Source organism: Amphiprion ocellaris, chromosome 18 (genome assembly GCF_022539595.1).
Source record: "Amphiprion ocellaris isolate individual 3 ecotype Okinawa chromosome 18, ASM2253959v1, whole genome shotgun sequence".
NCBI classification, from domain to species: domain Eukaryota; kingdom Metazoa; phylum Chordata; class Actinopteri; family Pomacentridae; genus Amphiprion; species Amphiprion ocellaris.
This window is the reverse complement of record NC_072783.1, coordinates 11,405,463-11,426,026: the sequence shown is the minus strand read 5'-3', so window position 1 is coordinate 11,426,026 and position 20,564 is coordinate 11,405,463. Positions and strand designations below refer to the sequence as shown.

At 39.7% G+C, this 20,564-nt stretch overlaps 1 protein-coding gene and 1 long non-coding RNA gene across 2 annotated transcripts in view; both read right to left on the bottom strand.

The window, feature by feature from the left end:
* Positions 1-1,591: 1,591 nt before the first annotated feature.
* Positions 1,592-20,564, bottom strand: part of LOC129347394 (uncharacterized) — a 218,509-nt gene continuing 199,536 nt past the window's right edge. Inside the window, exon 3 of the long non-coding RNA XR_008599483.1 lies at positions 1,592-2,082. This is a non-coding gene — a long non-coding RNA (uncharacterized LOC129347394). The remainder of the gene's footprint in view (positions 2,083-20,564) is intronic.
* On the bottom strand, positions 6,430-19,533 carry rac3b (Rac family small GTPase 3b). Its single transcript, XM_023265185.3, has 6 exons — positions 19,369-19,533; positions 16,061-16,132; positions 15,043-15,160; positions 13,143-13,205; positions 12,381-12,540; positions 6,430-9,090 (listed from the first exon to the last, which is right to left on the bottom strand). The coding sequence occupies exons 1-6, from the start codon at positions 19,401-19,403 to the stop codon at positions 8,960-8,962; spliced, it is 579 nt and encodes a 192-aa protein (XP_023120953.1). The 5' UTR covers positions 19,404-19,533; the 3' UTR covers positions 6,430-8,959.

Sequence of the window (20,564 nt, the reverse complement as noted above, 5' to 3'; positions counted from 1 at the left end):
GATTTAGTTTTTGTTGAGAAACTTTATTCTTGTCATCGTGGGACTGCAGTATTTAAAACTGTTCCTTCTATTTGACCTCATGTTTATTAGTTTTAGTGGAGAAAGTTTGAACTGTCAATTAGTCTCTTAAAAACTAAATAAATTGGATTAGTCAAAAGGTTTAAATTTCTTACTTTGTCATGTTTTAAATATGACAAAAAATATAAAAATAAAGCATCTTGAGACAATTTGACCTGTAATTGGCATTATATAAATAAAATTGAATTAAAATTGTATCTTGTAATGTTGGAGTAATTCAGCCATATATGTTGGAAAACACATTTTCTTTGTCCATTAATCTGTCGTTTGCTCCAGTAATTCATTTCTTGTTTTGGTTTATAAAATGTCAAGCCCAAATATATTCAGTTTACTGTCATAAAAACCAAAAAGATTTACATTCATGATGCAGGAATCAGGCAGTTTTTCTCTTTTTATCTTAGTTTAGTCAGAAAGATAGTTGATAATGTGTGAATTGTTGCAGCTTGTGAGGCGTAGAAGGTTTTAATCTTTGGGGCCGAGTGTCAAAAAACATTTAGAAACCAACATCAACAAAACACTCAACAAAGATTTGAACATCATTAAAGGGAAATCCAACTTTTGCATGACAATGTCTAATTAAAGGACATTAATTTCCAATGTAAATGTGTGATATTCATCCTCTGGAGCTTTCTCTTCACATCGTCTTCCACCTGGACTGGTTTAGTCGGGAGCATGTGCAACAAACATTTGAAAAACTGCACTTTAACATCAATGAATGACACTGAAGTTTAATCTCTACATAAATGAGACTGAGTCTGGATGTGCTGCTCTGTCATTAACTCCTAAGTTTAGGGAAAGTTCAAACAAAAGAGGACAGTTCAGATAAGACTTGAGAATCAGCTTATTTTGAACAAACATCTCAGACTTTCTGAGCTTCAGCACCTCTAGCAAGATATTTTAACAACAAGCAACTCAAGAGATCCAGAAGTTGGAGAGAGTTAGCTTTAGCTGAGCCAAAGAACATGTGGGACGCTAACCTAGCAAACATTTCAGACTTTTCTCTGTGAATTCTGAGAAATAATTTACTATTTAATGACAGAGCTACACATCTTAACTCAGTCTCATTAAAACAGACTCTAATTCAGTGTCATCCATCCATATTAAAGTGCAGTTACCCAAAATGTTTGTTGCATGAGCTCCAACAAAACCTGTCCAGGTAGAAAGCCACTTTGACAAACAGGAAGTGGACGATTCCAAGCAGATTTATAGAAGGGGGAACTGGACTATACTAAGTGTCGCCGAGTGTAGAGGGGTGTTTTGTGGGTTTTTAAGGCTGATAATGATTATTAGTGAGACATTTGGAGTAGATATTCATTTGCAGTAAATTAAAGTATTTAAAATATTGAGTTAAACTCAGAAGAACACAACTTCTAACAGAAAACTTTGTTGATACGTTTTTGTTTTGTTTACAGATGTTAAGTTAAAGGAGTTTTATTCGTGACGTATAACCAATGAAATCACTCCAGAAGACAGAGCGACCACAGGTAGATAAAGGTTCAGAGCCAAAGTAGCACCATTTTTAAATGTATTTATTACTGTAAATCAGTAAAAAATAAAATACTGATAATCAGTAAATCAGTCAGCCCACAATTACTACAATTCTACAATGTATGTCTCTTTCCTTTGACTTGTTATTTGTACAATCTACGATGTATATGATGGTGTTTTTTCATACCAAAGGCTATACTATGATGTTTTCTAAGAGACATACCATGCTACTCTGTTCTGGTCCTGCACTCCTCCTCTGTTGTTTTCTGGATTGTACTCAGCTGCATGCCTTCGTCCACCCGGCCTCCGTTGACTCGTCCCGCCTGCCGTCTCTGGAGCTGAAGCTGGATTGGAACAGACCAAAGTACAGTCCAATCACGATGCCAGCTGCCTCTCAAAAGGCTCCTTCATCTGGCAGGTGGTGGCACTTCTTCTGAGGGGAAGCTGAGCTGGCCCAGCAGAACTTTGGAGATGTGTTCCAGTGGTTGGTGGATGTGTGGGGAGATAGAGAGGGACCTTTGAATTGTTCAGAAAGGAAAACAGGAAACCCATTGGTAGTTTTAGTTTAGGGTGCTACTGCGGTGTGTTTTTGGGTTTTAAGAGGTGAACAGGAAGAGTTTTTTTTTCGTATTGATTATCTTTTACTTTGTTCCTGGTTGGAATGCCCATCAATGTCAACATGAAGTTCACTTTTAGTTCTGTTTATTTATTTTTATTTTACTAACACCCATTTGCTTTTAACCCCCTCACATGTTGTGTTGTTGTAAACTTACTCTTTCAAATAAATTCTCGTCTAACCCTCCGGAAACCAGCATTTGGACTGTTTTTGTGTTGCTCCTCACCTACTGACAGCTGTGGACTAAAGGCTATACTGTGACGTTTTTAGAGCGACATGCTATACTATGATGTTTGTTGGGCGACACGCTATACTATAGGCTTTTTTAATTGACATATTACTGTGACGTTTTTTTTGTTTTTGTTTTTTTGGGTTTTTTTAGCAACATATAAGAATTCGAACAGTTTTAAAAGTTACTATACTTTTACTTGTGCAATGAAATTATTATTCTATGGCATTTTTTAGATGACATATTATACTCTGATGTTTTCTTGAATAACATACTATTTTGACAATATACTGCACTATGATATTTTTTGAACCACATATCATACATGACAATTTTAGGCAACATCCTATCATTTTGCGCTTTTTGAACCACATAATAATCTATGTTTTGTTTTGTTTTTTCTTGCCAACGTGCTGTACTATGAACTACAGGCCATACTATGTTATTCTTGAGTAAAGCATACTATACTTTGACATTTTCTGAACTACATCCTATACTATGGCGTTATACACAGAGTGCTTTGGTTACATGTTGATTTATAATCTAGATTTTTTTTCTGTTTTGTTTTTTGATGGGATTACCACAGACCTGACTGTGAACACCGTCGACACCCACCTCAGGGAGACGCTGCCTAAGATCTCAAGGCTGCTTGGTCGTGGTCTTTCTGGCACGTACTCTTCCAAGATGAGCCGGGAAGTTTAACACTGATGGAATGACACCAGGTCTAAGCCGACAAACTTCCAATTCCTCCTCAACCCATAGTCTCTGGGAAACCTACATGGAGTAAGAAAAGTAGACAGAGAAGTAATTAAGTCTGTACACAACATATTAAAAAGAAATCATGCTAATAAATTAAGTACAAAGAACCGAATTCGCCAATATACTGGAGACCAGAGCTATTTAATTTGATAAGTATAACCTTGTTTAGTAACATTTCAATTATTTGAGAGCAGTCCTAAAGAACTGCCTGTAATCCCAATCATAAAATGGGTTTGGAGGAAGAACATAGATGGTAATCTGGATATACATGAGTTAGGCTTTATAACTACTATTGGTAGTATTGGTGGTAGTAATAGCAATGTGACTACTACTAGTAGTAGTGGTAGTACTCACTACTGCTGCTGATACTGGCACTGCTACTACAACTTGTAATACTATTACAAATGCTGATACTACTTCTACGACTCTAACAGCTATTTTATACTACTGCTGCTTGTACTTTTAGTATTACTACTACTGCTTGTACAACTATACTACCGCTACTATTAATCGTCTGGTATTTGGTTGTCAAGCTGCTAGCTCGCCTTAGTGTTTTGCCAGTGGCTAACTAGTTAGCTCTCATAGACTGGAAGCTCTCAACAAGATTTCATAATGAAAAAAGAGCCAAAAACTATTCTTACCTATGAAAAGTCATTCCAAGTTTCCTTGTCTCAATCGTACGACGTAGTGTGTAACTGTATGCAGCACAGTGAGCCGGCATACTTGTTGTTTACATTTTCACGCCGTCTACATCAACGGAATGCACTGAAACTTTGCCCCCACTAGCTTAGCCTCGCTGTAGCCGCAGCTCAAAGGGGCGTGTCCTATCTACTCATTCATATCTATGACAACAACGATGGCTGCACATAAGGACGTTGATTAGCTGCGTAAATACCATTATATACAGTCTATGGTAAATACGTATGTGAATCGCATCATTGGCTGCAGCAGCCAGTCACCGGTCACTCACTGACTCACATTGAAAAATAGCACAGAATGAATTGTTACGTGTTTATTTTATTTACAATTTAGGTTTGATTTTTTTTTTTTTTTTTTTTGTGCGCAGCGCAGATTTTCTGTGCGCGGAGACCGTGTCAGCAGTGCGCAATTGCGCACGCGCGAAGCTTAGAGGGAACAGTAATTATGACCTCTTACCTACCAAACTGTAAGTATAAATCCTGCCACCACCACATTCAGGTTTAGAACTACAACCGGACCTTCTCTGCACTACATCACAACACAGTATCGCAGTGTGTGCCAATCGAATTTTATTTGGGAATATGTTCTACACTGCAGAAATGTAATCAAGGTCTTAAATTTAGATTTAAGTCCTGCACTGTCAAAATCAAAACACATGAAAAACATGAAATTTTAGCACTTACACCGGTGGTGTCAAACATGCAGCTCGTGGGCCAAAACTGGCCCGTCAGAGGGTCCAATCCGGCCCGTGGGGCAACTTTGTAAAGTGTAAAAATTACAGAGAAGACATGAACTGCAAAGTATAAATTTCAAATAATTTCTCGACCATGACAAGTTGTTTTGATCATAAAGTAAAATACTAGCTTGCTCGTTGTTGTTTCGTCATTTTGTGTCTTGTTTTTGTAATATTTTGTCTTGTTTTTGTTGTTTTTTGTCTTGTTTTTTGACTGGATTTTGTCGTTTTGTTTCTCGTTTTTGTTGTTTTCTGTTTCCTTTTTATCTCACTTGTGTTCTTTGTCTTATTTTTGTCATTTTGTGTTTCCCTTTATTCGTTGTTTTTGTCTCGTTTTTGTGTCTTTTGTTTGTCTCACGTGTCATTTGACCATTTTTTTTGTCGTTTTGTGTCTCGTTTTTGTAATATTTTGTCTTGTTTTTTGTCTTTTTTTTGCCTGACTTTCGTTATTTGTCTCATGTTTTTGTCGTTTTGTTTCTTGTTTTCATTGTTTTATGTCTTTTTTGTCTTACTTGTGTCGGCCCATTTTGTGTAGCTTTGTGTCTTGTTTTGGGGTTTTTTGTAATTTTTGTCTGACTTTTGTCATTTGTCTCATGTTTTTGTTGTTTTATTTCTTGTTTTCATTGTTTTGTGTCTTTCTTTGTCTCACTTGTGTCATTGGTCCATTTTTTGTGGTTTTGTGTCTTGTTTTTGTAATGCTTTGTCTTGTTTTTTGTCTTTTTTGTCTGACTGTTGTTGTTTTGATCATAAATTACTAGATTGTTCAGTTCAACTTGTCAAATTTTTTGTCTTTTTTGGTTTGTTTCATGTCAGTTGTCTCATTTTTTTTGTTTCTCGCTTTTGTGTCTCATTTTTGTAATATTTTGTCTTTTTTTGTCTGACTTTTGTCATGTTGATCATAAAATACTAATACTCATTCAGTTCCAGATGACTAAATGTTTTGTGTCTTTGAAGACACTCTGTGATCTGTGAGTTGTAATGTGCAAATGATAAACTGAGGTATAATATTGTTAAAATTTAACCTTTTTTTTCATCAGAAATTTCAGGTTGTTCAGAATGCTTTGCAAAAAGATAATTCCTTACATGTGAACATTTTCAGAATTGTGCTTTTTGCACTAAAACAAAGGAAAAATGTGGAGTTCTCATTTTTTATTGGTCATTATGCTCTGATTTTACTGGTCCGGCCCACTTGAAATCCCCTGAACTAAAATGAGTTTGACACCCCTGACTTATACTATGGGGAAATGTAATGTATTGGCTTAATTAATATTAAGTGTGAAGTCTTTAGCTTCTTAGTTTAACATTATTTCCTGATAATAAAGACAGCAGCTCAGACTGTTCTGGTTCCTAAACAATCTGTAGTTTGTCAGAAAAAAAAAAGTTAGGTTTAGCTGAACATCCACGTTTCAATAGAAAGTATAAATAGTAAAACTGCTGATGACACAAGACAACAAAATCTGCAGCTGAGTGGAGCAGAGATGGTTTAAGTGGTTTTTACTCCTGTGACTATTTGAGAAGGAGGAAAGACACAATAAATGTTTTTTGAGTTTAAACCTGCGTTCCCCCCATGGTCCTCTTCAGTGAGAGTGTACAATAAGGTGTATTGAACTGCTGAAATGTAATCAAAGTCTTAAATTTTGATTTTGACAGGGTCCTTTCACAACACAGGGCCAAATAAGTTATCAATGCATCGTAGTTCTTTGTGTCGTAGTGTAAATAACTCACTACATTTATAACTAATCAGACAAGGGCACAGATGCAGTTCTGGGCAAAAGGAAAACAAATCCTGACTGTAGCTGAGGAGTAAATCACAACAGAAAGCAGGAGTACCTTACATATACATTTGTATTTAGTATACAAAAAATTGAAATATTTCACCACACAGACATGTGAAGTAATAAAAAATAAGACAGTTGGAACAAGTATACAAGTCATCTTACATTACATACATACATGGTCAATGCATTTCATCGTACAACCTCTCCTAAGAATTACAGTGGGTCAAATAACCAGAGAACTTCCATGCAATATTATTATTAGAATTTTTTGCTGCGTTTCTCAGCTACATTTCGACACCTTAGTTAGGCAGGACCACACAACATGACTCAACCACACAGCTATGCCAACCGAAGACAGCATGACAGAGGGCGCTGCAGTGCTGCGTCTCACCACACGGGGGAGACAGACACACCGCAGGCCTGCAACCATACAGAAATGCATATCATAAAGGTGCAATCCACACTGTTTGCCACGATAACAAACTCTGCAAAGATTGGCCCCTTTATTGTACACTGTTAGCAACACTTCTAACTTCAACATGAGCGACTATACTCCCTTTAGTTTGTATTGTTTTAGTTTTAAGAGCTAAATATTCAGGTACATGTAGATAGATAATTTCTTTTCTAAGGATTATTCTGTAAATCACTAGATGTCACTGATATCCATTTTTTCTTTCTTTATGTCCACAGATCGTTGAAAAATCGTGTGTATTACTACAATACAATATGAAATAGTACCAAAAACTGGACACTAAAAAACTTGGCTTAAAACAATACTGTCTTTTATGTTGAACAACGCTGTGTCACTGATACCAACACGAGCTTGAGTCTCACTGATACTGACACGTGCCTGTCCACACACACAAACACCAGCATTTATATACACGCCTGTGACACACACACACACACTTGTGCACGCGCACACACATACACCCACCCACCCACACACACACACACACACACACACACACACACACTTACACTCAGTCACACACAGAGGAACAGAGACAAAATCTAAACAATGGGATAAATTAAGACAGAATATTTTAAGACCCATGCAAGCTCCTCTACCCTCAGAGGCAGAACTCAGGCAGCAAGGTTCTACAGCCCCCATGTTTGGCATGCTCATCTGTCACATGTTCACAGTTAGAGAAAGCTACCCAAAGACACTTGACTAAGATCAGGTGCTTCCTAAAATAAGAAGATAAAAAGAACAGATTTGTTTTCATCCGAAAAGGAAGGGACAGTTTGGCTACAGCATCTTCACCTGGCTAACAGTGAAGATGGAGTAAAACACCCTCAGGTGCTCTCACAAGCTTTCTACAAGACCTTCAACCACACCTCATAGTATTCCTCAGCCACCTAGCAAATGATCCAAAGACGCCTTCGTGCTTTAAATGTTCCTGTTAACGAAAACCATGAGATCTGGTTGACAGCTTGTGAAGTTGGTAAGTGGGATCTAAGCTGAGATTGTTTAGTGAAACTACTATTGACCTTGATTTTCTTTTTTAAAGTCAAACCACTGTTTAAAAGTCCAGAACAAGCCTTCACATTCAACCATAAGGTAAACCTTGAATTGAGGATTTTTTTTTCATGGCTTTAATTAGAAAAGTTAGTCGAGCAAATGTTATTGCTCTTACTTGCTAAGCCATGTCTCTTCCTTGTGATCTTTTTAGAGGAAACTAGTCAGTTCTGTCCATCAGTCCTGCAGGTATTAGCGATGTTGTACTTAATCAAGGAAGCTGCTGGGTTCCAGACAAGCCCTGTTTCTTCCAAAGGTACAGGACACCAAAGCAACAGCATGATCTGGCCCCAGTTTTTCTGTGTAATGCTGCACTGATTAAACGCAGATTAGCGCAATTTGCAACACAATTAGAGTAATGAGTGTCCTAAAACTACTAAAAAGTGAGCTGTGGGTATCTATTAAGCCTCCCTTGTTCGCCATCTTAGTTTGGTTTAGAGTCATTTAAATCCAAATCATGATCAAGCTGCTAAAAACGGCCACATAGTGAAGCTGCTAACCTGTCAGATCATCTGACTGCTGGTCTTTGTTGAGGCCTCAGACGTCAGCGTTTACCTCAGTGAGCACAACGCAGTCATACCTGACAGAAATGATGGAGGAAACTACAAGTAGTAGTATTTGGCTGTGACCTGCTGATCTTAGAACAGAGGCTGAGGGTAACTTCAGACCTGATGACGTATTCACAGTTCACGTTCTATCTAGTCAACACTGCATTTATTCAAGCAAGCATGGCTGAGAAAGAAGAGATGTCGCAGTATGAAAACAAGTTCCAGAAACCTTTGTCAGCCCTCATGGCAACATGATGCGGTTCTATGAGTACAAAGTAGTTGGACAGTCAATGCCTTTCACAGAGAACCTACAACCCTATTTAGTAATGGTAAAAAAATTGGAATAAATATTGGTTTTGTTACCAATATGGTTTTGAAAAAACATCGATATAAAGAAAGCAGTCTCAGCAGTGCACACTCACTCTCGCAAGTATTCTCTCTCATCCTCTCAGAGAAGTAGTGTTTGTTGTTCATGGTGATGTAGTATAGTGTTAGCAGTGGTTTCCTCCTCAGAACATGGTGCATCTCTTTCCCCGCTTCTTCACGGGCGGAGGGCAGAGCACAGCTCGGATGGCCTCGTCGAATACCGTCTTCAGGCCTCGCTGGGTCAGAGCGGAGCACTCCAGGTACTTCACAGCACCTGAGGACCCGTAAGAGGGCATGATGGGAAACACAGTTCACACAGCTCAAGTACAGGGTTGGCTTGGAAAGTTCAAATGAAAACAGTTAAAACCAATGTCACATGTCATCAAACTCAGTATCTCAGTATACTTCCAATTAAGTCCTTGGCATCCAAAACCTCTCCACACCTTTAAAGCCCTACAACTGGGGAGCTGGGACCAACAATCACCTTCTGAATCTGAAAAAAACACATCTAACCACATGTTTTTTCTCATCATGTGAGGGAAACAATCCTAAAATGTGCTCCCTTATGATGTGATGCAGTCCAAGGCTACTTCTCATCCCATTCAAAAAATGATAAGAGTATGAACAAAGAAACTACCAGCAAAGGTTTAAGTATGGAGCTCTGGTCAGGACTAAAAAGTCAATGCACAAGTAACCATAGTCAATAACAAAACTCTGAAAAAGTGACCATACTTATTTCTTATGGAACCAAATGTACTTAAATTACTGCAACTGCCACCACAAAAAAATACATTGTTTTCTCTCCAGGCTGCTGGAGATTGTGATTTCTTCAGAATGGTGTCAGGAAGTGCAGGTTCAACAACAGATCCATTGGGCCTAGTGGACAAAAAGGCCTTAAAGCCGACTATGGGGATACTTAGTGTCTGAGTCGGTCACCAGGAACCAGTTCCATGCAACAAAAAGTCAGAATTTGGAACGAACAGAGGAAACACCTAAAACTGATCTAAGCAGCTGAAAGACAGACATGTGGATGTAAACAGAACTAAAGCTGAGAGAGTTTCAGTGTTACTAGATATAAACAACATGTCAGTACAATGTTCACATCCTGAAACATTATTGTTACTGTTTGTGGGACTGTTGTAGCAATGCTGCACAGACAACTTTCACAAAGGTTAACGGAGTTTGTTGAGGCTAATGGAACAATAAGTCATAACGTGAGCTGCTGATAACGTTAGCAGACCCCTGACAGAACTGACATATCAGAGTTTCAGCCCCAAACAAGCTTAAAAATGATTCATATTTCTGTGTGGACATCTACTCTACGGTTCAAAAGTTTAGGGTCACCCAGACAATTTCATGTTTTTCATTAAAACTCACACTTTTATTCATGTGTTAACATAACTGCACAAGGGTTTTCTAATCATCAATTAGCCTTTCAACACCATTAGCTAACACAATGTAGCATTAGAACACAGGAGTGATGGTTGCTGGAAATGTTCCTCTGTACCCCTATGGAGATATTCCATTAAAAATCAGCCGTTTCCAGCTAGAATAGTCATTTACCACATTAACAATGTCTAGACTGGATTTATGATTCATTTAATGTTATCTTCATTGAAAAAATGCTTTTCTTTTGAAAATAAGGACATTTCTAAGTGAACCCAAACGTGTGAACAATAGTGCATATACATATCAAACAAACGAGGTTTTATCTATTCGTTGGTGAGCTTCAGTGCTTTATAGATGTGGTTGTTTTTTGATTCCAGTCTTTGAGCTAAATAAGGCCACATTCTGACTGTAGCACTGCTTCAATCCCTTTGTCCAAAAAAAGTTTCCTTGGCTCTTTCTTCAAGATTATTTGTTGTTGGTACCTTTATAAAAATACCTGTCTTTGCCCCCATTTGCTGTTTACTGGGTGTGGATGTTTGATTTTGGCTAAAATGTGAACGCAGCATATTTCTGGTAATGCATCCTGTACGTTCTGGTTAGTACTGGGTTCCTGACTCACCCCGTTTTACCAGATTCATGTAATTTTTTTGATATTTAATCTCACTTATTACATGACTACATACAGTCATGTAAAAAAAATTATTAGACCACCTTTGTTTTCTTCAATTTCTTGTTCATTTTAATACCTGGTACAACTAAAGGTACATTTGTTTGGACGAATATAATGATAACAACAAAAATGGCTCACAGGAGTTTAATTTAAGAGCCGATATTTAGATATTTTCCATTGTTTTCTTGATAATAACCAAAATCACTCAAGTTCTTCCATCAATAGCTATGGCACTGTGCTGCCAAAAACAGCTTTTAGGCATTCTATGTTTTCTTTTCTGTCTTAGTCACATGATGCACACAGGAATCAGTACTTGATTGCATTGTTCTGCTGTCACAGCAGCCCATTCCTGTTGCACTAATTCTAACTAATTAGCTTTGTTTTTGGGCTTGTGGTTCTCCATTTTGCGTTTGATGATTTTCCACAGGTTTTCAGTGAACAGATCAAGGCATGGTTCCAGTGTTCTGGTTCTCCATCCAGGCTTTAACTGACCTTGCCGTGTGGTCTGGTTCATTCACCCTGTTCCACCCATACTGAAACAACCCCAGATGGTCACTGATCCACCCCCATGTTTTACTGTAGGGCAAGACAGTCTGGTTTGTAGCTTCTCCAGGCTTCCTCCTAACCAGTAAGTTAGCTAGAGTGGGCATCAACTGAAAATTTTATTCATTACTGAAGAGAACCTTAGTCCAATCATCAACAGTCCAATCCTTGTGATCCCAGCAAAGAGAAACCAGGCTTTCTTCTGCCTTTCCTTGATAAAGGGCTTCTTCCGTGTCCTGTGTGACTTCAGACCAGCTTCAAGAAGTCGCTTTCCAACTGTCCTTGTCAAACAAGTCACATTCCTCACCAGTGCCCACTCATTTTTAAGGTCCCTGGAGATCTGACAATGATTCCTGACACAGGAACTGATGAGTGACGGTCATCTGGTGGGTAGAAAGACGTTTCCTGCCATGACCAGCTAGCAGTTTGGTAGAACCATGTTGGGCTTGTTTTTTCTTGGTGTAATGAACAGCTGTCTTGGAGATCTTCAGTTTTTTCACTATCTGTCTCTCACTCATACCAATTTCCAGCAGTGCCAAGATTCCTGCCTTTGTGGCTTCACATAATTCTTTTGTTTTAGGCATTATGTGAGAGCTGACAACTTCTGAGTTGTGCTACGGCTTGAATGTCAGCAGGAAACCACTCTAGGACTTTGCATGTGCAGTGCTGCTTATGACATGAAATAGCCTCTATATACCCTGGGAATATAATTAAGCTGAAGCATGTCAAATAGGACATAAAGTATTATTGAATCAGCTGCATTTTTTGTCATGTTCATTGTATTCTTCAGGTAATATACCTTTAGTGGTATCAGACATTAAAATGAACAAGAAACTGAAGAAAACAAGAGTGGTCTAATAATTTTTTTACATGACTGTATACATCACTCATCATTTGTGGCAAAGTAAATGGTGACAAATGTCTTCACAGAAAATATATCCAGCGTTCACACGCAGCCTCACCGATCTCTCTCGCCATGGCCAGGCCCTGTGGGTAGGTGATGGGGGACAGCTTCTTGTCTCGCAGCCTTTCAATGGTGTCCTTGTCATCTCGCAGATCCAGCTTGGTGCCAACCAGGATGATTGGTGTGTTGGGGCAATGGTGTCTCACCTCAGGGTACCACTAATGCACCACAAGCACACACACACACACACACACACACACATATGTATATACAAAGGACAAAGTCAGTGAGAGAGGAGAAAGAAAACAGTTAGTTGGATCCCACGGCAGAGCACTGAGCGCCTTTCCACGACGACATTCAACAGAGTTGTGCCTATAGAAAAAGTTGGTTTTAATATTTCTGAATGGAAGCATAGTTCTATGAACACAAAACATCCTCTGGCAAAGCAACTTCCGATCACAGCACACGATGAGAAAAACCTTTCAGAGCGGAAACATACAGACTTTACAGAGGGAGGCTGGACCTTGTGGAAAGTGTGGTTTCACATGAGAGCGTCTCGTGATGCTCAGCAGATCAAACCACAGCCGGCCGTCGCTCTCCCTCTGCAGAGTGTTTACGCCGTTCAGGCCTCGTCTCGGGACGCGTCTCTGTGCTCCGTCCTCTGGGGGAGTCAGCTGAAAGCCGGACCGTTCTGAGCCGAGGACTGAACAGGTGGGGCAGCGGTGTGATGCCAGGTGGAGCCATAGATGTGCCTCCTAGTGGTCAGACTCGGCATGGGGGTGAGGGGTGGGGGGGCAGGGTGGTCAGTCAACGTACTGACCTTAGCTCGGACGTTCTCAAAGGAGGCCGGACTGACCAGGGAGAAGCATATCAAGAACACATCCTGGGAGAGAACCAGAGAGATGACTAGTTGAGAGCAAGATCTGTGTGTGTGTGTGTGTGTGTGTGTGTGTGTGTGTGTGTGTGAGTGAGTGTGTGGAGCCACAAAAGTCATTCTTCTGAACACTGACACCTCGTCTCTTGGATTGTTTTCTCAAAAAACACTAAGTGATTATTTAAGTCAAAGTGTTCCTACAGAAATACAGCGCCTCTAGGAATGAGTGTAGATTTGAAGCAGGATCTCCTAAAAATCTACTGTTACTTCGAATCACTAATCACGAATAACAACTCACTCCCACAGAGAGCTTAACCCTCTGAACTCCAAGCAGTTTGTGGGCATTTTTTGCTTCTTTTTAAACATTTTTTCCTCATTATAAGGCCCTTTTTTTCACTGAAATGTAAAGTCCATTACCTCTATGGACACAGCACAACCATGGCTAGAAGTAAACAGAACTTAGAAATGCCTTTAGTGCAGTCTGAATGTTATAATGACACAAAACTTAAAAAAAAAAAAGTTGAATTTATTTTTAAAAAATTTAAATTTTAAAAACCTGGAATCAACATGTACATCATTTGCAACAAGTTTTAGTAACACTGGAAAAAAAATCTAGATAGTATAGATATTTTACTAGCAGATTTGGAATTTGTTTTCATGTGTGAACAGTCTGCAGTTGATCTAAACAATTCCTGAATTTTTGTCACATACTGTAATGACTTCAAGGTTATACTGAAGAGCACATTTTTCTATTTTTACAGAATCTAGATAATGTAATTGTTTTTTTTTAAATGAGACATGTAGAATAAAAGCTTAAATGAAATATCTCAATTTTAAGATTGAAAGTTTTCTGACTGAACAGTACGTCAGAGATCAGGGATTCAATCACCACTGGAAAGTTGAAAATCAGATGATTCTTTCTGTCTTTGTAGTTTCTGGCTATTTTTTTTTAATAATATGCTTTTCAAATCTGGCATAATTTTAATGTACAGTCATCCCTTGCGATATCGCGGTCTCACAGTATCACGGATTTTAAAATTTTATATATATCTGGCCTTGTCCATTTAACATCATCATTGTGCATAGTGTTGCTCTGCGGTGTTGTGTTTTGGGGAAATTTTCATTAATCTTTTTTTTTTTTTATTTCAAGCCCTACGATGTCGATCAAACATTCTATATCTTCTAAGGCTTCTGGCACTGAACCCAAGTGCCAGAGGAAGATGCTCACCATCGCAGAAAAATTGCTAAAACCGCGTAGGTTTAAGAGTGTAGAAAGTGTTTGAACAAGGTTAATAACAACGTGGGAAAGGTTTATAAGAGTATGGAGCGGGTTTAGAAAGCCTTAAAAATATATATATATATATAAATAATAAAATAAACATACGGTCGCTACTTGGCGGATTTTCGCCCATTGTGTCGGGTTCTGGACTCTAACATTTATACACATGCAAAAATATGTGTGCTTCTTGGGTAGCACTGTTCAAGTAATTTAAGCATTAAAGTAAATTTTCTCCTCATGCAACCTGATTAACCTCACAGGAGTAACAATTTAACTAAATCTTTCACTCTAGGCATGTCTAGGAGACATTACTAGTTACTTTTGACACCTGGTATTGTGCATAATTTACCTCTCCAACTACAACCTGCTACAACATTATGTTTATGTCAGTCACACCCAATTTTGTGCTTCTTACTCGTCCCTAAACAGGTCATGCATTAGTGTGTGTGTGTGTGTGTGTGTGTGTGTGTGTGTGTGTGTGTGTGTGTGTGTGTGTGTGTGTGTGTGTGTGTGTGTGTGTGTGTGTGTGTGTGTGTGTGTTCATTTGGGGGAGAAGAGTTAGAGTACCGTCTGTGGGTAAGACAGTGGTCTCAGCCTATCATAGTCCTCCTGTCCTGCTGTATCCCAAAGGCCCAGATTCACTGGTTTTCCATCCACCATCACATTGGCGGAATAGTTGTCAAAGCTGCAGGAAGGTGGACACCACACTGAATGAAAAGCCGTCACGAGTACAAGCAACTGCATAACACTGAATCCCTGCTAAACTGAAATTATACCTTCTGGGTTGTGTTGCTAAAGTAGGATGATCACCTTCTAAATTACACCAGCAGTTCTGATAATTCACCGTACATTGCACAATAACTGAAGTTTTGGGCCCAGAGAAGAAACTTCTCGCAACTGGTCAAGTTACTGCTCCCAGTCAAGGAATAGTCTGGCACATGAGCCTCAGTAAAACCAGAATGTGTACAAAATGTTGGTCAGGAAGCTTTGGTGGTGATAGTAGGTACATTTTTAACCTTTGTATAGAGCCAGGCTACCTCTTCTCTTATATTTACTGAACAGATCCGGCAGGGGTACTAATCTTCTTATCTAACTCTGTGCATGACAGCATTATCCAGTGCATATCCCAAAATGTCAAACTATTTCTTCAATGCTGTCTCTGGCACGTGTGTTAAACCCACTGAAATGTGAGCGACACATAAAATTATTGGAGCTTATGGACAGTTCAGATTACGATATTATATGTCTGATAACGAGGTCACAGTATCATAAATGCGGCACAACAGACTAGACGTTTGTATCCAGCCAATCACAGCATGTCTTCTTTCATTAACTGCATGAAGTCATTGTGAAGGAGGTGTAAGGGACCAACCACCAGCTTATAAAGTTATTTCTATGATACTGTCTATTATATGTTGGAAAAAAGCCTGAAAAGAAACAACTATGGGCTCCTGTGTGGGTTGCATGAAGAGAACAGTATGGGTCACAACACCTTTGCGCAGTACTGTACATCGCCATAACACCCAACCCTAAATCATGGTACCGTCCTATTGTGAGAACATAATTCAGTGTGTGGTTTACTCACACAGTGGGGATGTATTCACCAGGGAAGGCATTGGTGGTGTAGCTAATCAGCAGACAGGTCTTACCCACAGCCCTGAGGAGAAGGAATAAAAGACGATATGAGAGTCCAAATTTAGAATCCCACACTCACTTGTAGAAAACCTGAATGTATGCGGACTGAATGTACCAGAGGATACTGTATGTGTGACTGTAAAGGCAGCAGGCTGCTATTCCCTTTCAGTCAGTGCCACACAGACACTGGCCTACATTCACGTTGCCTACGGACAGTAGCCTCCTATGATACACCCCCCTCCTACACACACATTTTCTAACTCACACACACACACACACACACACACACACACACACACACACACACACACACACACACACACACACACAGGCACAACCCACCTCTATTATGCTCACATACAGTACTCACAGCACCCCTCCCCTGCCCTCCTACACTGTACTGACACAAGCTGAAGGATGGTACACAGATTGGTGCTGGCATGGGTGGATACTGGCTGTGTTCTCATGCATGAAATAACCAACAACTTGTGTGCACGTCTCCATAGATGCGACAAAAATGGAGGTGACACACAGCACAGATATGTGTGAAAGTACCGGGAGACTGATTCGAGGTCAGCGAGTGTCTCTGGTTGGGATGAAGAGAAGGACAGATGGAAAAGAGGACAAAAAAAAAACAACAGAAGGAGTTCAAAGTACTGCAAAGTACTGATTCATCTGTTCATTTCATAGGAGAAAAAAGACCTCTGTGGTAACGTCCTCTGCTCAATAAAGGTTAGCAGAGGGGTTTTAGCGTTACACTTCTATCACATGCCAATATATCCTGACTTCTAGTCTCAGCAGGTCAATCTACAGAGACATGATGTTCACTATGTGCACATATGTTCTCTAAAGTGCCTTCAGACTATACAGAAAGTTGTTAGTGATCTCCTAAATACACCTCAATGAAAAACACACAAGGCTAATAATAGAACAGTGCTATAGGTTTATATAGCAATCAGTGTAAAAAAAACTATTACTGTCATTTTGGAGAACTATCCATCCATCCATCTATTATCTGTTCACCACTTAATCCTTATTAGGGTTGCAGGAGGGCTGGAGTCTATCCCAGCTGACTTAGGGAGAAGGCAGGGGACACCCTGGACAGGTCACCACTTTATCACAGAGCTACACATAGAGACAAACAATCACACTCACATTCACACCGATGGATAATTTAGAATCATCAGTTAACCTCAGTATATTTTTGGACTGTGAGAGGAAGCCAGAGAAAACCCACACATGCACAGGGAGAACATGGAAGCTCCATGTTAAAAGATACCGGGAAGGCCAGGACACAAACCAGGGATCTTCTAGCTGCAAGGCTACAGCACTAACCACCAATCCACTGTGCAGAACTATCCTGTTTTGTAAATAGTTTGTATTGACAGTTAGCTCCACATACTACAAAATCCCAAATCCTGGTTCCGTTAACAGTGCAGAGGACACAAATCAGAGCTGCTATCAAAATTTACAATGCACAAAATGGCACCTCAAAAAAGGATTTTAGGCTCCATATAACAAATATTAGAAGTTGGGTTTAAATTCTCCCTCCACACATCTGCTTGTCCACAATCTTGTCCCTTTGATTTTTTTGTTTCGTAATCAAAGAGCAGAATATTTCCTGATTTACAAATTGACTCCTCCCACTTGCAGTTCTGCTACTGTACATATGGACATTCACAATAATAATCAAAAATGCATGTGGCGCCCGTATAGCTCAACGCGTTGAGTGGGTGACCCATGTACAGGGGCTGGTCCCTGACGCAGCTGGCCCGGGTTCGATTCCTGCTCGCGGCCCTTTGCTGCATGTCTTCCCCCGACTCTTCTCCCCTGTTTCCTGTCTCTCTCACTGTGCTTATCCAATAAAGCCGACAAAAAGGCCAAAAAGGCCAAAAAAAAAAAAAATGCATGTGATGCAAATCTGCTCTGGTTGAAATAAACTAAAGCTGTGACGTGGTTGTAAATGAGTTCAAATGAAAATGTACACATATCTTGATGCTTTATAAATCCAACACATGAATGTATAGAGTGAAATGAGGAAGGAAATTATGCAAAAAATGGGGAAAATACACAGATAGTGTCAATTCAACCAGCTTTCAATTCATCACCTGCACTTTTCCTACTGTCACAATGTCTTCCATTAAAATGCCTGATGGCTGTCAGGGCTTTAAGACCAGGAACTCTGCTTCACATTCACTGTGAGAGGAGGTCCATCCACTCCACACACACACACACACACACACACACACACACACACACACACACACACACACACACACACACACACACACTGCCGGCTATGGTACATCTCTACAATCTGTGCGATAAAAACTGAAAAGAAAAACATGAATTTGCTCCACATCTTTCCATCCCACCCACCACTTGTGTCTTTCATAACACCAGCCTCCCAATAACCCCAATGACATCATCAGGGTTCTTCTTCAGATTGAACCAGGCTCCCTCCAGAGGCTGGCAGGCAGAGTCCACTGAGCTTCATGGAGAAACCTGCTTTTTTTATCCACATTATTATATCTACTGCTCTTCTTTAGTGATGTTTGACATTTGAGCCTCGTCAACTGTCTTTTTCTGCACAGCTCATCTGACCTACTCTATGACAGGGGAGGATTTGGATGACAAACTTTTGGGGGATTTCTGAGATTAATCACAGAATTCCCATTGAAATACATAAATGCATTCAAAAATGAAATTTGCAGTCAAAATCTTTCCATTTTAGCAGTCAGATTTTAAAATATCATTCTGGCCTATTCTTAGCATTTGACATTAATAGCCTACAAGAGTCCCTGCATTTTCCTTGGCTTTATTTTACCACCTAGCAGTGACATGAGCAGTTAGAAGAGCGCAGACTTCGGTCCACATGCAGCTGCTGAGATGTGGACGCAGTATAAAAGGCACACTGTGAGCAGAATTAGGGCAGCGGGGCCTGCTTGCCACTGACAGGGCCATAAATTCCTTAGCGTGCATCAGCACTTCAGCCTGCCTCCAGTGGCCTACGAGGCGTGTAGGTGTTCCCGCACAGCATCCCGAGGCGGTCCGCTTCCCACCGACACGCCGAACCCACCGGACACGACGCGATCAAACATAAAGCAGAACCCCGGAGTGATCTACGGAGCGACCGACAGAGCCCGGCGAGCCCCAGCCCCTTTTCCTACATAGCATCCTCCCATCATCCATCCAGCCGTGGACGCATCACTGAGCCGCACGGGAGAAACGTGCCCGTGCTCCGGCTCGTGCACTCACCCGTCGCCCACCACCACGCATTTGATAGCCTGCATTTGGACACGAGCTCGAGGCTTCACGGAGCCGCCGTTGGTGATTTCACAGATCCGACAGTCTGAGCTGAGGTCTCGGATGAGAGCAGCGGGCCAGTCCGCTCGGCGATGGAGCCGCAGTGAAAGAGATCGATGACGAGCAGAGCCGAGTGTTTCCGGAACATAACGAGTGCTTTTAAAGAGACAGCGAGCGGAACAGAGAATACTGACAGAGAGAAGCGACTTCCTTCTACTTCCGGCTTCGTTTTAGTCTTTTATTCTACCACAGTATCACTACACAGGAGTCAATATATAATTGAGGGGCTTATAAAGTCCATGGGATATATCTAGCATACATTTTTATTAAAAGCAAAAATAATTTTTTAAATGTTCATTATGATCATGTCTTTACAAATTCCATAACTATTTATTATGGAAACAATCACGTATTAATAAAAAAATGACTGGATATCACTAAGACATCGACTAAATAACCATCTGAACTCAATAGCATAGCAACCACTTTCTAATTAGCTAAACAATAATACAATTAGCTTATTCAAACATTGTTTTGATTGTGTTTTTTTTTAATTAAATTGACAGATATTTCTTTTTTGGCAATATATCAAATTTTATATGGAAATAAATTATATCGGTGGCCGAGAAATCACTTTCAACTAAACTACCCATTACAAAAACATCTCTCTTAATCAGGCGTTATCACTTGTACTAAAGCCTAGAGAATGTACTGTATAAAACTGTATCATTTCATAGATTGCTTATTATATTTTACTTTAATCAAATTTTTTCCTCTCGATTGTGTTTTCAAATGTTGTCCCATTCAAATTCCATCTAATCCACATGTACAATGCTTTATGTAAAGGGTTTTTAGTTGCCTCTTTACAAATAAGCCAATGAGGCCGACTCTGAGCTCCTTACTTGCTAACCCTGTACAAAACAGTAGGCTCATTCATTTCTTTTATTTTCAATATTTAGTATGCATAATAGAAACAGCAGTTTCCTTTATTTTCTACATGTCTGAGCTAAACTTTATTAAAAGCATCGCAGAACTTTATCTGGTTAACACTAAAAGAATAATGTCCACATCCAAAATAGATGGAGTGAGATTGTTGCAGTAGTTGTCAGTATTTAGAAACACATATTTCTAAATTATCTAATGGGAGA